Source organism: Prunus mume, linkage group LG2 (assembly GCF_029339155.1).
Source record: "Prunus mume cultivar Tortuosa linkage group LG2, ASM2933915v1, whole genome shotgun sequence".
Classification (NCBI taxonomy): domain Eukaryota; kingdom Viridiplantae; phylum Streptophyta; class Magnoliopsida; order Rosales; family Rosaceae; genus Prunus; species Prunus mume.
The window spans coordinates 25,990,977-26,004,643 of NC_142699.1; the positions used below are offsets into that span (position 1 = coordinate 25,990,977).

General features: G+C 33.4%; 2 protein-coding genes across 2 annotated transcripts; both read right to left on the reverse strand.

Moving 5' to 3' along the window:
* Positions 1 to 657: 657 nt before the first annotated feature.
* LOC103324248 (gibberellin-regulated protein 12-like) lies at positions 658 to 1,812 on the reverse strand. The gene is made up of 4 exons (XM_008226288.2): positions 1,688 to 1,812; positions 1,547 to 1,585; positions 1,235 to 1,265; positions 658 to 1,046 (listed from the first exon to the last, which is right to left on the reverse strand). The coding sequence occupies exons 1-4, from the start codon at positions 1,757 to 1,759 to the stop codon at positions 865 to 867; spliced, it is 324 nt and encodes a 107-aa protein (XP_008224510.1). The 5' UTR covers positions 1,760 to 1,812; the 3' UTR covers positions 658 to 864.
* Positions 1,813 to 4,815: 3,003 nt separating this feature from the next.
* Positions 4,816 to 6,604, reverse strand: LOC103324249 (uncharacterized). The gene is made up of 5 exons (XM_008226289.2): positions 6,508 to 6,604; positions 6,164 to 6,352; positions 5,456 to 5,550; positions 5,278 to 5,308; positions 4,816 to 5,167 (listed from the first exon to the last, which is right to left on the reverse strand). Exons 1-5 carry the CDS (start codon positions 6,602 to 6,604, stop codon positions 4,986 to 4,988), a joined length of 594 nt encoding a protein of 197 aa, XP_008224511.2. The 3' UTR covers positions 4,816 to 4,985.
* Between the last annotated feature and the right edge of the window lie 7,063 nt (positions 6,605 to 13,667).

Here is a 13,667-nt window from a genome sequence, read left to right on the forward strand (position 1 = left end):
ACCCTAAATATGTGATGTACCCAATCATACGGCTCACATGCGGTGTGAGGTGGCACACCACAGCCATCCTATCGCAGTGACAGCGTTTGACTATTGATACATGTAACATGTCCATTACATGGATTACGCTTAAAAATGAATTTTTTTTGTTTGTTTGTTAACACATGAATATTGAAATTATTTAAATCCCTCACTTTTTCTGCGTGTACTAACATAAGGAATAAAAAAAAATTAGAATTATGTTGCTTTCACGTTAAAATTCTTAATCGAATGCCCTCAAAATCGGAAATGGAATCAGCTAAGGGAATAGTTGATTCTATTTCAATTCCTTGATTTCCCTATTTAAATTCTCTTATTCATGACTTCTCTATTCCTAATATTAACATTCTACTTATACATCGAAGTTTGAAACATTTGAGCTAAACCCGAAACTCCTATAAATTCCAATGTGATTATAAGAGAATCACATCAATAAAACAAATTAAATAAATAAAAGTGATCTGTCACAAGCGTGGTCAGCTAGTTGCAAAGAAACTTCGCCTTGAACATTGATCTGTATCCCCAAACTAATTTTGGCTCACTTAAGGAGAAGAGATACTGCGACTTTATTGACAAAGAAATCTGATTGAGTAGATATATACTACTTTTTTTTTTTTTCTTTTTCTGGTGATTATATCATATGTAATCAACAAATAGGTAGACAAAGTACTAAAAGGTTGAATAGTATGACTATCTCACATGCGAAATTTTATTGACACCCCCAAGAAGGTGATGTGTTTTTTCATTATTACTTGGTCTATTTTTTCATACATTTATTCTCGCAAACATACAAGACATTGGGTAAATTAATTATTTGTTTGTGTTTCATGGGCACTTGGGGCCTCCTTCCTTGGTCTTCCAGTTGTTGTAGCATGGACATTCTTCCTTGTGTCCATGTGTGCCTGATGGAACACATAGACACTTCTTGCAGCACATGTTGCAGAATTCTATACATGGGTTCTTGTGTGAAGTTGCTGAGCATCGATATGCACATGCCCCTCCGCATTCTGATTAAAACATCAAATACACCAACAAAAAAGTATCAAAAATAAAAATCAAGGTATCAACAAGTATCAAGTTTTTTTTTTTCCTTATGCAATTATTTAGTAAATTAGCTAAACTAGAATAATTTTATTGAGAAAATTGAGGGTTATGTTTGAAATGAAAGTAAAAGTTTGAGAAATGAGTTACGTACGTTCAGCACGAAGTGATCCCTCACCGCCGGTCTGTAAAAAAATCGAACCACAAAGAAAACAGAAAATAAGGGAGATTATTCAAAGATATTCACAAAATAACAATTATAAAAATAACGGCCATTTTAGTTGTGAAAATCTCGTTCATGAGTACCTTCATGGATATCAAGATGAGGTTGGTTCTAGGATTTGAGTGTAAAATTATAAGAAAGCGCTTGATTAGATTTAGCACTTAGTTTTTATTTGATGTAAACAGTTTTCAAAATCCCTAACTTTCATGCATAAGTGATTGCTTCCAAAATTCAGTAACTTACTGGGCGAACACTTCCATCAGCACGCCCCGGACTCTGAGCCTGCAGATGATGAGCAATTTTATTTTTTAAAGAACAAAGATAGATATACAGCTAGCTGATTAGTATGCTTGAGAGAGAGAGAGAGAGAGAGAGAGGTATTACCATGACATCAATGGTACAGATCAAGGCAAAGATGAGAAAGAAAGCAGTCGAAAAACATGAGAGCCTGGCCATGTTTAATTAATTGTAAATTTTCTACCTTCAATCTAGTTTCAGGGAGAATGGAACGTTGTTCAGGAATATGATGCATGTGAGCAAGGTCATCACATATATATATATATATATATATATGTGCATACATATACGTATATGGGAGGGCACGTATATGTTTCTTTTACTATATGGTAATTTCTTCCTCTCTATATATGTATTCTTTCCTTATAGATATATATACATGCATATGTATATATAGGATACATGCATATATAAATAGGAGGTGTGTTTACACTGGATATATATTTCTTTAACTAGATATAGGCAAAATTAAAAACCATACTAAATTGGAGCCAAAGATATGGTAATTTCTTCCTATATATTTAGGATTAGATATGTTCAATGAGATAAAAATTAAAAACCATGCTCAATTGGAGCCAAATGTAGGATCACTTTCTATATACATGTATGTATATATAGGAAAGTGTGCTTGCAAAATTAAAAACCATACTCGATTGGAGCCAAATATATATATATATATGACAATTTATTTCTTTATGCATTTCAAGTAAAGTAAAAGCAAATAAAATAAATAAATTTTTATCATTTTCTTACCAGCAATATTAGGAGAGGAGGATATTTTGTTAATATAACAATTAGTTTTGGGCCACTGAACAAAATTGAGTTGGGCCTCCTAAACAAAAAGAGTTGTTATTTTAACAATAGTTTTATTTTCTTTTATATTTTTAATACTTTTACCCTCCGTTTGGATGAATGAATTGAAAATTGCATAGAATTCTTAAATGACAAAATTTAGATCTCCATAATTTAAATTTATGGTAATTAATAATTTCAGTGTTTGAATTTACATATGTCGAATTTTGTAAATGATAAAAATTACAGTGAAAAAGGAATTCATGCTTAATAAAAATTGTGAAATGACGCTTCATTTGGCAAAAATTAAATTCAGGAATCTTACTCCCCAATTTTCACATTTTTTCCGCGTATCATTTATTAAGTTCCATGATTAAGTTGCCAAACAATGGAAATATCGATTTCTCCTCATGTTCCGACTTTTAGCTAAATCTCGAGTTACTTTCCTCCTTCCAACGGAGGGTATATTTATTTTCCCTATATATGTATGGGTCAACTTTAGACATTTTGTACCCCTGATTCGTTGGGCTGTGTGTTGCTGCCCATGCCTATCTATTGGGTCGTGTAGCATATATTAGGGATGAGCACGGTCTGATTCGATTGAGCTTTCTTCTTGAATTGAAATCAAAATTGGAATTTACACACGGTTCAACTTAGTTTTTATAGAAAGTGTGTAGAAGAACCGAACTAAACTGGACCTATGCAGTTCTAGTTCGGTTCGACTCAATTTTCAATTTGGATAGATAAAAATATAAAGATGTGAAGAATAGGGAAATATGATGTACAGAAAAATAGGAAGAATAGAAAAATATGTACAATGGATAAAATAAGAGAGAAAGAGGTGGAAAAGATAAAATAAGAGAGAGATGTAAAAAAAAGATAAAATAAGAGAGAAAGATGTAGAAGAGAGAAAAAGGTGAAGAGATAAATAGGAAGAGAAATATAAAAAAAAATAGGTGGAAAAGAGAGAAATGGAAGCACAACAAGAACGAATATGGTTCATTGAAAATAAAAAGAAATTGGGCAAAAATATCTAAATATTTCTTGGAGTTACTAATGTTATTTAAATATTAATTAGGATTACTAATAATTTTGGATATAAATAAATATCTAAATTTAACATAACCAATCCGGTTCGGTTTATATATATTTTTCCAAGAGAAGAACCGGGATATTAATTGATCTAAAGCAATTCGGTTCGATTTTTGAGCCTAGGTTGACTTTTTTGGTCAGCACAAATATATATTTTTTCCGACTCTATTTATTGGTTCAAATGCCCAACCCTAGCATATATGCACGGCATTCTTCCTTGTGTCCATACGTGTCCGAAAGTATTCAAAGACATCTTTCGCAGCATTTCTTGCAAAAGAACATGCATGACTTAGACTTCTTATTATGTGAAGTTGCTGAACACCCACAATTTGATGGAGTACATGTCCAGCAGGCCTGTATGCAACAACAATCACCTCACGGGGGGTCAATACAATGAAAGTCTAACCTGACAACTCTCGGCCCTTCCCAAATCCGCTCGGCCCTTGATTATTTTACTCGAAATAATCTACGTGGTTGGCCAAAAATATTTTTAGGTCAGCAGCTTCTTTTCAAACTTGAGCTCTTCCCACGCTGCCATGGCCAGCATGAGAAGCAGATAACAAGTGAGAATAATGCTTTACCATTGCAACCACAAGGGTCCCCTGCATGCTCCCGAATACCCGTACCCACCCCCGCCCATGCTGTCACATGCCAAAAATGAACTGTCAACATTAATCTCGAAGACACCAGCTGGGATGGGAACATGGCTTTTGTTTTCATGGGACACAACACAAGAACACCTATCTTCTCCTCCTTAAAACTAATTTAAAATAATTATAATTATCGTAAGTTTGACTTTGACTTCTAATTGCACGAGTGTGTCAAGGGCTAATTTAATGTAATGCAAGTATCAAATCAAAACCAATTCGAATATGACCTTGGATGTGAAAAGGTCAACATTCACTATCAGACCAAATAAACCAATTCGTCCATCCTTGTGGGTCTATAGAGTGGTTGCCACCTCTAATAGGATTTTATCAAATCAATCACAGACATAAATCTAGGATCAATAGACGTTGCGACCAAATCCCCCAAGCGTTCGTGAATCTTGACTCCCTAATCAACACCTTGCATCTAGCGTGGAGTTTAGAAAGGCGCCCAAAATGTGGTGAATGTCAAAATATGTTGGATTTAATTACCATTATTCTCAGAAGTTTTAGAAGAGAAGGAGATTCGACTCGGGTGCAAGAAAGACGAACACATTCCTAATAATAAAAAAGGGTTTTATAATATAGCTTTAACGATTCCTAATCACACTCTTAATATAAGCAAGAAGTTGTGTTGAACTTAAAGGTTATTGCTCTAGGAAGAATTACCAATCATTAATATTTCTTTCATGATCTAAAACTAAAACAAACCTCTCCATCTAGGAAAAAAGGAAAAACCGTCTACAAACTTTCTCTATCAAAAACTTATAGCATAGCCCAAAAAAAAAAAAACCAAAAAACCAAAAAAATTAAGAAGAAACATTTCTTCTCAACATGACTGAATGGTTTGCCATTCATGGGCACTTAGGACCACCTTCTTTGGTCTTCCAGTTGTTGTAGCATGGGCATTCTTCCTTGTGCCCATATGTGCCCGATGGTACACAAAGACATTTGTCGCAGCATTTCTTGCAGAAGAACATGCATGGCTTCTTATGTGAAGTTTCTGAACACCGATACTTGCATGCTGATGGACAATCTATTTTCAAAACAATAAAATTAAATCAAATTCCCAGAAATTATATTTTATGTGTATTGAAATGAAAATATGGGGATGTAAAAAGAAAATTTGCAGTTTTTTATTTGTACCTTCACGACGAAGTGATCCCTCTTTCTCAGCCTGTAAAAATTATTGAAACCATGATCAGTAATTAAATGCAAAAAAAAAAAAAAAAAAAAAAGAGGTAAAAAAATTCAAAGATCATCTCTACAAAAAATCACTTGAATATATATATATATAGTATATTCATGAGATCTAGAGAAGTACCAGAGCAACATCAATGGCAAAGCTCAAGGCTAGGATGACGAAAAGAGCAGTTTGGAACCCATGAGAGTCTGGCCATGTTTCTTGTTTGAACAATTCTGATATTTATAATTAGCTCTTCACTCAGAGATTAGTTTGAGTTACGAAGACTTGTATAGTGGTAGGTGTAGTATATATATATACTGTGTGAAGCTAGCTACTTCTGCTAAGATATAGGAAGTTTGGTTGCATTGCACGGCATAGATTTTTTTCCAAAAAAGAATGTATATGTGGTTTAAAATTTATACAAATTTATAAATAAACCCAATCCTAGACATGTATTTATAAAAAAACCCAAGCACTATTTAAACATAGAAACACACCCAAAATCAACCCCAAAGTCAACTTTTTGGGTATGTTTATAAATGGGTTTTGAGTGTGTGTAATGATGGGTTTTGGGTGTGTTTATATGTTTAAATAGTGCTTGGGTTTTTTTATAATTTCAACCCCCATTTTGGGTGTTTTAGTGAAACTCCATTTTATTACCACATATATGGGAGCGGATCCGCTGTCCCTAAATTGGTGTCCCCTTCATGTCCCCTCTCTAATTTGCTAATACGTGTCAACTAACATAACAGGGAGTTAACTTTTTTATTTGACAATTTTAAAAATTAAAAAAATTAAAAACTGCCCAAATAACCCAACAGCGTCGTCTTCCTTACTAAACCCAACGAGCATCGTCTTTCTTACTAAACCCAGTGAGCGTCGTCTTCTCCGTGAGAGTCTTCTCCTCTTCTCCAATTGCAGCCAGTGAGCATCGTCTTCCTTGCAAAACCCAACCATACCCACTCTCCTCCCTCATAATCTCTGCATCTTCTCCACCATCAACTCTCAAACGCTTGCAAAACCCAATTCTCCTCCCTACTAATATAGAAAGAGATGGTTAATGATTGCACAAATAACACAAACCTCTTCCATGATGGCTTCAGAAAGAAAAGTATCCTTGCGCATTTTCGATTCCACAGAGTACTTTAACAATGTGTGATGACTTCCTAGTTGCTCAAAAACTCATTTACCTCTAAATGAGTCAAAGTCCCCTTCAACCTGTTCAAAACTTATCTCCTGTTCAAGCTGTTCACACAAGTCTAGGACAACACGCGCATGAAGCACCATATAAAGTAAGCCCTTGCATCCTTCCTGCACATTATAGGAAAAATAAGTTAACTTATGTATGACTTTTAAGATGATTGGCACTCTCACATCACTTAAGTTAAGAGTATTACAATGACATATCAGAGAGTGCTTATTTATACAGCTAGAGCTATAGATTGTCCTCTTTATTAACTAATAAGATCCACAAAATGTACATTTAGAGATCAGACATATTATTTGATCCCAAAATTAAAAAAGACTCTTTAGAAAAAGTATGGTCTTAGATTACAGTTAATGGAAAGACTGCTAGTACCTGGAAAGTATGAGTATAGTAGTAAGAGAGGTGGTAGTATTCTTCATGTATAGTGTTGTTTCAAAAGTGAAGCAATTACCAAGAACACTCTAACTCAGTATGCAATTATCTACGACAAATAATGTGTGTGGAAACATAATAGTTTTGTTGGTTTTCCAAGGTATTGCAAACATGTTTGAGCTCACACATTGAACACTAGAGTTCCTTGGAGGTCTTTATAAGACTTACTCTTTGAAATAAAATAGTTTGTATTGGCTATGCAAGTAGCCCAATTGAGTGGCTTGTGGATATAACCTTCGGTTAAATGCCAAATTAGTTGGGCTAATGGTTAATTAATATATTTAATTAATCAAAAGATGGGCCTTGAGTCTTGGGGCTCTTGGGCTTTGTGATTTAAATTAAAACCAATTAGTTAAATAATTAATTATTTAATTTAAAAATAGTATAGTCGGGAGGTTTTACTATTTTTTTATAAAAAAAATTGTCTTTAATAAATAGTATAGACGAGTGGCTATGGTCTTTTACATATACACATCTATATATTTATGTACGTACGTACGTATGTTTCAATAATACATTCGTGTTCTATACACACGTCTCACCTTTTTAAAAACGCAAACACACAATAGTCGTATTGTACTTGTACGTACGTAGTTGTAATGTTTTATACACGTATTGTTTTCAAAATTTTCAGCAAGACGCAAAAAATTTGCGTATTATACAAATAATTCTCACATATTATTGAATAAAATAACATATGTTATAAAAATTACATGAAAATATCATGTAGTGGAAGATTAATATCTACTTTGGATATGTTGAACTTGAAACTAGCAAATTAATATTTATAAGGGACAAACTAATGTAACTAGGAGGGTCCTTTTTTATTTATTTTTATTTCTGTATTAAGGGGAATAGCCCCTTTTAATGTATTTAACATTATAGCCGGGCGGCTATACTAAGCGTATAGCCGGACGGCTATACTTATTTTTTTGACACGTGGCGCATTATCGAAAGAGGGTCATCTTTTTTATTTAAAAAATAGTACAGCCGACCGGCTATACTCAGTGTTTTTAATTTATTAAAAAATAAAACTATGTTGACACGTGGCGGCAAATAGCTGGGGTTTCCTCTGTTTTTATATTAAATACAGTATAGCCGGACGGCTGGACTCATTGTTTTTCCAATTCTTTAAAACTGCTCTGTTTTATTCTTCAGTAAATCGTTTAGCCGTGCGGCTATACTCTTTTTTGTCTAATTTCTTTTTAAAATAGTATAGCCGGGAGGTTTTTCTGTTTTTTTTATAAAAAAAATTATCTTTAATAAATAGTATAGACGAGCGGCTAGGGTCTTTTACATATATATATATATATATATGTAAGCATTTACGTATTTTTCAATAATACATTCATGTTCTATACACGAATCTCACCTTTTTTAAAAAGCAAACACACACTAGTTGTATTGTACTTGTACGTGCGTAGTTGTAATGTTTTATACACGTATTGTTTTCAAAATTTTCAGAAAGATGCAAAAAATTCGCGTATTATACAAATAATTCTCACATCTTATTGAATAAGAATAACATATGTTATAAAAATTACATGAAAATATCATATAGTGAAAGATTAATATCTACTTTGGATATGTTAAAATTAGCAAATTAATATTTGTAAGGGACAAACTAATGCAACTAGGAGGGTCTTTTTTTTTTGTTGTTGAAATTTTTGTATTAAAGGGAATAGCCCTTTTAAACACAATGTATTTAAACAGTATAGCAGGTAGGCTATACATTTTTTTGACACATGGCGCATTAGCGAATGAGGGTCATCCTTTTTCTTTAAAAAATAGTACCACCGCACAGCTATACGCCGTGTTTTTAATTTATTTAAAAAATAAAACTGTGTTGACACATGGTGAGAAATCGCCGGGGTTTCCTCTGTTTTTATATTAAAATAGTATCGCCTCACTACTGTGTACTCACTTTTTTAAAATTCTTTTAACTACTCTGTTGTACTCTTCAGTAAATAGTTTAGTCGTGCGGCTATACTCGATTTTTGTCTAATTTCTTTTTAAAATAGTATAGCAGGGAGGTTTTAGTGTTTTTTATAAAAAAAAATTGTCTTTAATAAATAGTATAGATGAGTGGCTATGGTCATTTACATATACACATATATATATGTACGTACGTACGTATTTTTTAATAATACATTTGTGTTCTATACACGTGTCTCACCTTTTTTAAAAAGCAAACATACAATAGTCGTATTGTATTTGTATGTACGTAGTTGTAATGTTTTATACACGTATTGTTTTTAAAATTTTCAATAAGACGCAAAAAATTCGAGTATTATACAAATAATTCTCACATATTATTGAATAAGAATGACATATGTTATAAAAATTACATGAAAATATCATATAGTGGAAGATTAATATCTACATTGGATATGTTGAACTTGAAACTAGCAAATTAATATTTATAAGGGACAAACTAATGCAACTAGGAGGGTCCTTTTTTATTTATTTGTATTTTTGTATTAAATAGAATAGCCCCTTTTAAACACAATGTATTTAACAGGTATATCCGGGTGGCTATACTACGAATTTTTTTTTACAAAACAGTTTAGCCTGACGGCTATACTTATTTTTTTGACACGTGGCGCATTAGTGAAAGAGGGTCATCCTTTTTATTAAAAAAAATAGTACAGTCGGACAGCTATACTCTGTGTTTTTAATTTATTTAAAAATTAGAACTGTGTTGACACGTGGTGACAAATAGCTGGGGTTTCCTATGTTTTTATATTAAAAATAGTATCGCCGCACGGCTGTACTCATTTTTACAAAAAATTCTTTTTAATTGCTTTGTTTTATTCTTTAGTAAATAGTTTAGCCGTGCGGCTATACTCAATTTTTTTGTCTAATTTCTTTTTAAAATAGTATAGTCGGGAGGTTTTACTTTTTTTTTTTTATAAAAAAAATTGTCTTTAATAAATAGTATAAACGAGTAGCTATGGTCTTTTACATATATACATATATATATGTATGTACGTACATATTTTTCAATAATACATTCGTGTTCTATACACGCGTTGTAACAACCTAGTCCTTAATTAATATTTAATTATTAATTTATTTCAATAAAAGACCACTATACCCCTAGAATATTTTAATGGTTTAAAAGTTGACTTTTTGACTGAAAAGGATTTGGAGATTTCAGTTATACCTTTGCGTAGAGCGCAGCGAGATGAGTCCGTAGACACGTAGTGGGCCCAAATCGGAGTTGTAACGAAGGAGTTACCATCAAAATAAGTTTAGTGGCATAACCGTAAATACTTCAGACTTCCATTTTTAAAACACAGCTTTTCTTCCTCCCCTTCGACCACCGACTTTAGGAGAAGATTTCTCTCAGCCCGACCACCAATTCGAGCAAGACCAGTCCCGTTAGAACCAACACACTTCCCCCTTCCAGCCCCAGCTCTTTGTGGCCCCGATCCACCGCCAGAATCGCGAAACAGCCAAGAAACAGCGGTGTCGGACGCTTTTGTAAACTTTCACCGCTCGTTTTTCGTCATCCGAACCATTTCGGTGATCCAGGTATGGAAACTCATCTATTTCTCGAGTCCTTAGCTGCTGGTTGGGTAGGATTTCAGAAATTTCTAGCCTAGATAACTCGATCTTGGATCCAAAGTTTAGTCGAATTTTGGGTTGAGATTCCGGCCACTTCCGGCCAGTTTTTGGGGTAGGTCCAAGAATAAAAGTGGCTCCAAATAGGGTGTTATACCTAGGATAGGAGTCTTGAGCCGTGATTTGGAGTTTTTCCGGTGAAGCGTTATTACTTTAGGCACCACGCCTGCCGACGCGTGTGGCGGAGCGTGGGCAGCATGGTGGGGACCATAATCAGTCCTACAATAATCCTTAGTCCTCACGAGCGCATAGGATTTCGCGGATCTTAATTCGGATAACGTTTGAACCCCGAACGGATCTCTCCTTGTGTGTGATTTTCGGGTTCAGTAGGTTTGAACCGTTGGATCATAGTCGTGTTCAGGTATGTTGATCTAAGTAATTCCAGGATCGTATAGTAGTTGACATATCGTAAAACGGAGTCCTGGATACTCCAGGAATGTTAGCCCTAGGGCGAGGTTTACAATAAAGAAACTAATTGCAGATCAGGATAAGAAGAAAGAACTACGTGTGGCTTGATCCCTCAGTAAGGTTACGTAGGCAACTTACACTTATCAGGCGCATCCACGAGTTAGGGCCTTAGAGTTTGAGTTATTATTTTCAGGGCATTTTGGTCACTTATCACCCACACTCACTAGATGTCAGTTTTAAACATGATTCGGCTTGGATTTCAAAGGGGAATTTGGGTCGGGTCGTTTCACGCGTCTTACCTTTTTTAATAAGCAAACACACAATAGTAGTATTGTACTTGTACGTACGTAGTTGTAATGTGTTATACACGTATTGTTTTCAAAAAATTTCAGTAAGACGCAAAAAATTCGCGTATTATACAAATAATTCTCACATATTATTGAATAAGAATAACATATGTTACAAAAATTACATGAAAATATCATATAGTGGAAGATTAATATCTACATTGTATATGTTGAACTTGAAACTTAGCAAATTAATATTTATAAGGGACAAACTAATGCAATTAGGGGGTCCTTTTTTATTTAATTTTATTTTTGTATTAAATGGAAGAGGTCCTTTTAAACACAATGTATTTAACATGTATATCCGGGCGGCTATACTATGAATTTTTTTATTAAAAATAGTATAGTCGGATGACTATACTTATTTTTTGACACGTGGCGCATTAGCGAAAGAGGGTCATCCTTTTTATTTAAAAAAAATAGTACAGTCGGATGGCTATACTTCGTGTTTTTAATTTATTTAAAAATTAAAACTGTGTTGACACTTGGCGACAAATAGCTGGGGTTTCCTATGTTTTTATATTAAAAATAGTATCATGCACATGTACTTATTTTTTTAAAAATTCTTTTAACTGCTTTGTTTTATTCTTCAGTAAATAGTTTTGCCGTGCAGCTATACTCGATTTTTTTGTCTAATTTCTTTTTAAAATAGTATAGCCGGGAGGTTTTACTGTTTCTTTATAATAAAAAATTGTCGTTAATAAATAGTATAGACGAGCTGCTATGGTCTTTTACATATACACATATATATATATATATATGTATGTACATACGTACGTATTTTTCAATAATACATTCTTGTTCTATACACGCGTCTCACCTTTTTTAAAAAGCAAACACACAATATTCGTATTGTACTTGTACGTACATAGTTGTAATGTTTTATACACGTATTGTTTTCAAAATTTTCAGGAAGACGCAAAAAATTCGCGTATTATACAAATAATTCTCACATATTATTAAATAAGAATAACATATGTTATAAAAATTACATGAAAATATCATATAGTGGAAGATTAATATCTACTTTGGTTATGTTGAAACTAGAAAATTAATATTTATACGGGACAAACTAATGCAACTAGGAGAGTCCTTTTTAATTTTTTTTATTATTTTTGTATTACAGGGAGTAGCTCCTTTTAAACACAATGTATTTAAACAGTATAGCCGGGAGGCTATGCTACGAATTTTTTATTATTAAAATAGTATAGCCGTCCGGCTATACTTTTTTGACACGTGGTACATTAGCGGAAGAGAGTCATCCTTTTATTAAAAATAGTACAGCTGCACAGATATACGCTGTGTTTTTAATTTATTAAAAATAAAACTGTGTTGACACGTGGCGAAAAATAGCTGGGATTTCTTTTTTTTGTAATAAAATATTATAGCCGCTCGGCTGTACTCAGTTTTTTAAAATTCTTTTTAACTGCTCAGTTTTATTCTTCAGTAAATAGTATAGCCGTGCGGCTATACCAGATTTTTGTCTAATTTCTTTTAAAAATTGTATAGCCGGGAGGTTTTACTTTTTTTTTTTTTTTTATTTAAAAAAAAAAAAAATTGTCTTTAATAAATAGTATAGCAAGGAAGACGACGTTCGCTGGGTTTTGCAAGGAAGACGATGCTTATTGGCTGCTGGGTTATTTGGTCAGTTTTTAATTTTTAAAATTTTTAAAATTGTGAAATAAAAATGTTAACAGAGTTAACTCCGTGTTATGTTAGTTGACACATGTCAGCAAATTAGAGAGGGGACATGGAAGGAACAACAATTTGGGGACAGCGGATCCGCTCCCCACATATGTATATACTCAATTGAGGCCAAATCTGATCAAATTAAAGGTATATATATTTGGTAATTATTTCCGTAATTAATAAGAAATCTGAACAATGTCTAATTTGATCTGAGATTTACTACATATTATTTTATTAATTTTCCGAGGCAACTCGAATGGTGAGGGTTGATCAAATCAAAGCAATTTTGTTCACAGTACAAGAAAAGTGAGCATTAGGTCCTTTTTTTTAAGTCGCCTCTTTCTCTATTACCAGTCACCACTGTTACTCTCTCATCTCTGTCCCTCTCCTTCATTGAGAGCGTGGCTAAGCAAAAGATTAGGGAGTGCGTGAGCCAAAGCCCTCAAATACGAGCACGCCACTCTCGCTTTGTCTTTCCATCCTTGATAGATCCTAAACTTCAAACATCAATCTCTCTTTTCATCCTATGCAACACTAATCTTGAAAAACTTATCCTAGCATTCCCGGTCTTTTCTTCTCCAGATTCTCGGAGGCTTGGAACCTTGGACCACTTATAGCATATTTACTAATTTCGTAATTG